The sequence below is a fragment of the Corvus brachyrhynchos genome, unplaced genomic scaffold, assembly GCF_000691975.1.
Source record: "Corvus brachyrhynchos isolate BGI_N302 unplaced genomic scaffold, ASM69197v1 scaffold175, whole genome shotgun sequence".
NCBI lineage: Eukaryota > Metazoa > Chordata > Aves > Passeriformes > Corvidae > Corvus > Corvus brachyrhynchos.
Genome location: NW_008238448.1, coordinates 5,799,269 through 5,799,553, shown reverse-complemented (window position 1 = coordinate 5,799,553; position 285 = coordinate 5,799,269). Strand labels below are relative to the sequence as shown.

Sequence of the window (285 nt, the reverse complement as noted above, 5' to 3'; positions counted from 1 at the left end):
CAGGGACACCTCTGGATCTCCTCTGGGGCTACAGGTGAGAGCTGCACCTCTCGTCCCCGCTCAGGGAAGGCAGGGACCCCCCAAGCCGCTAGGCAGCGGTACGGGGTCCCTCGGGGCGCAGGGGTCCCCATGCTGTCTGGCTGACAAGTATGCCACGGGGGGCAGGAGCACATCACCGGGGGATGAATAGAACGGGGACATCCTCGGTGACAGGGACCCCCCCATTGCCCATCGTGGGGGGATGAGGAAGCTGCCCTGATGCGGCGGGCGCCCACCGCAGCCCCT

General features: G+C 68.1%; 1 protein-coding gene across 1 annotated transcript in view; it reads right to left on the bottom strand.

Moving 5' to 3' along the window:
- LOC103617418 (prolow-density lipoprotein receptor-related protein 1) overlaps positions 1 to 201 on the bottom strand; it is a 13,125-nt gene extending 12,924 nt beyond the window's left edge. Inside the window, exon 1 of the mRNA XM_017736742.1 lies at positions 103 to 201. Within this exon, the coding sequence (XP_017592231.1) occupies positions 103 to 201 (99 nt within the window). The remainder of the gene's footprint in view (positions 1 to 102) is intronic.
- Between the last annotated feature and the right edge of the window lie 84 nt (positions 202 to 285).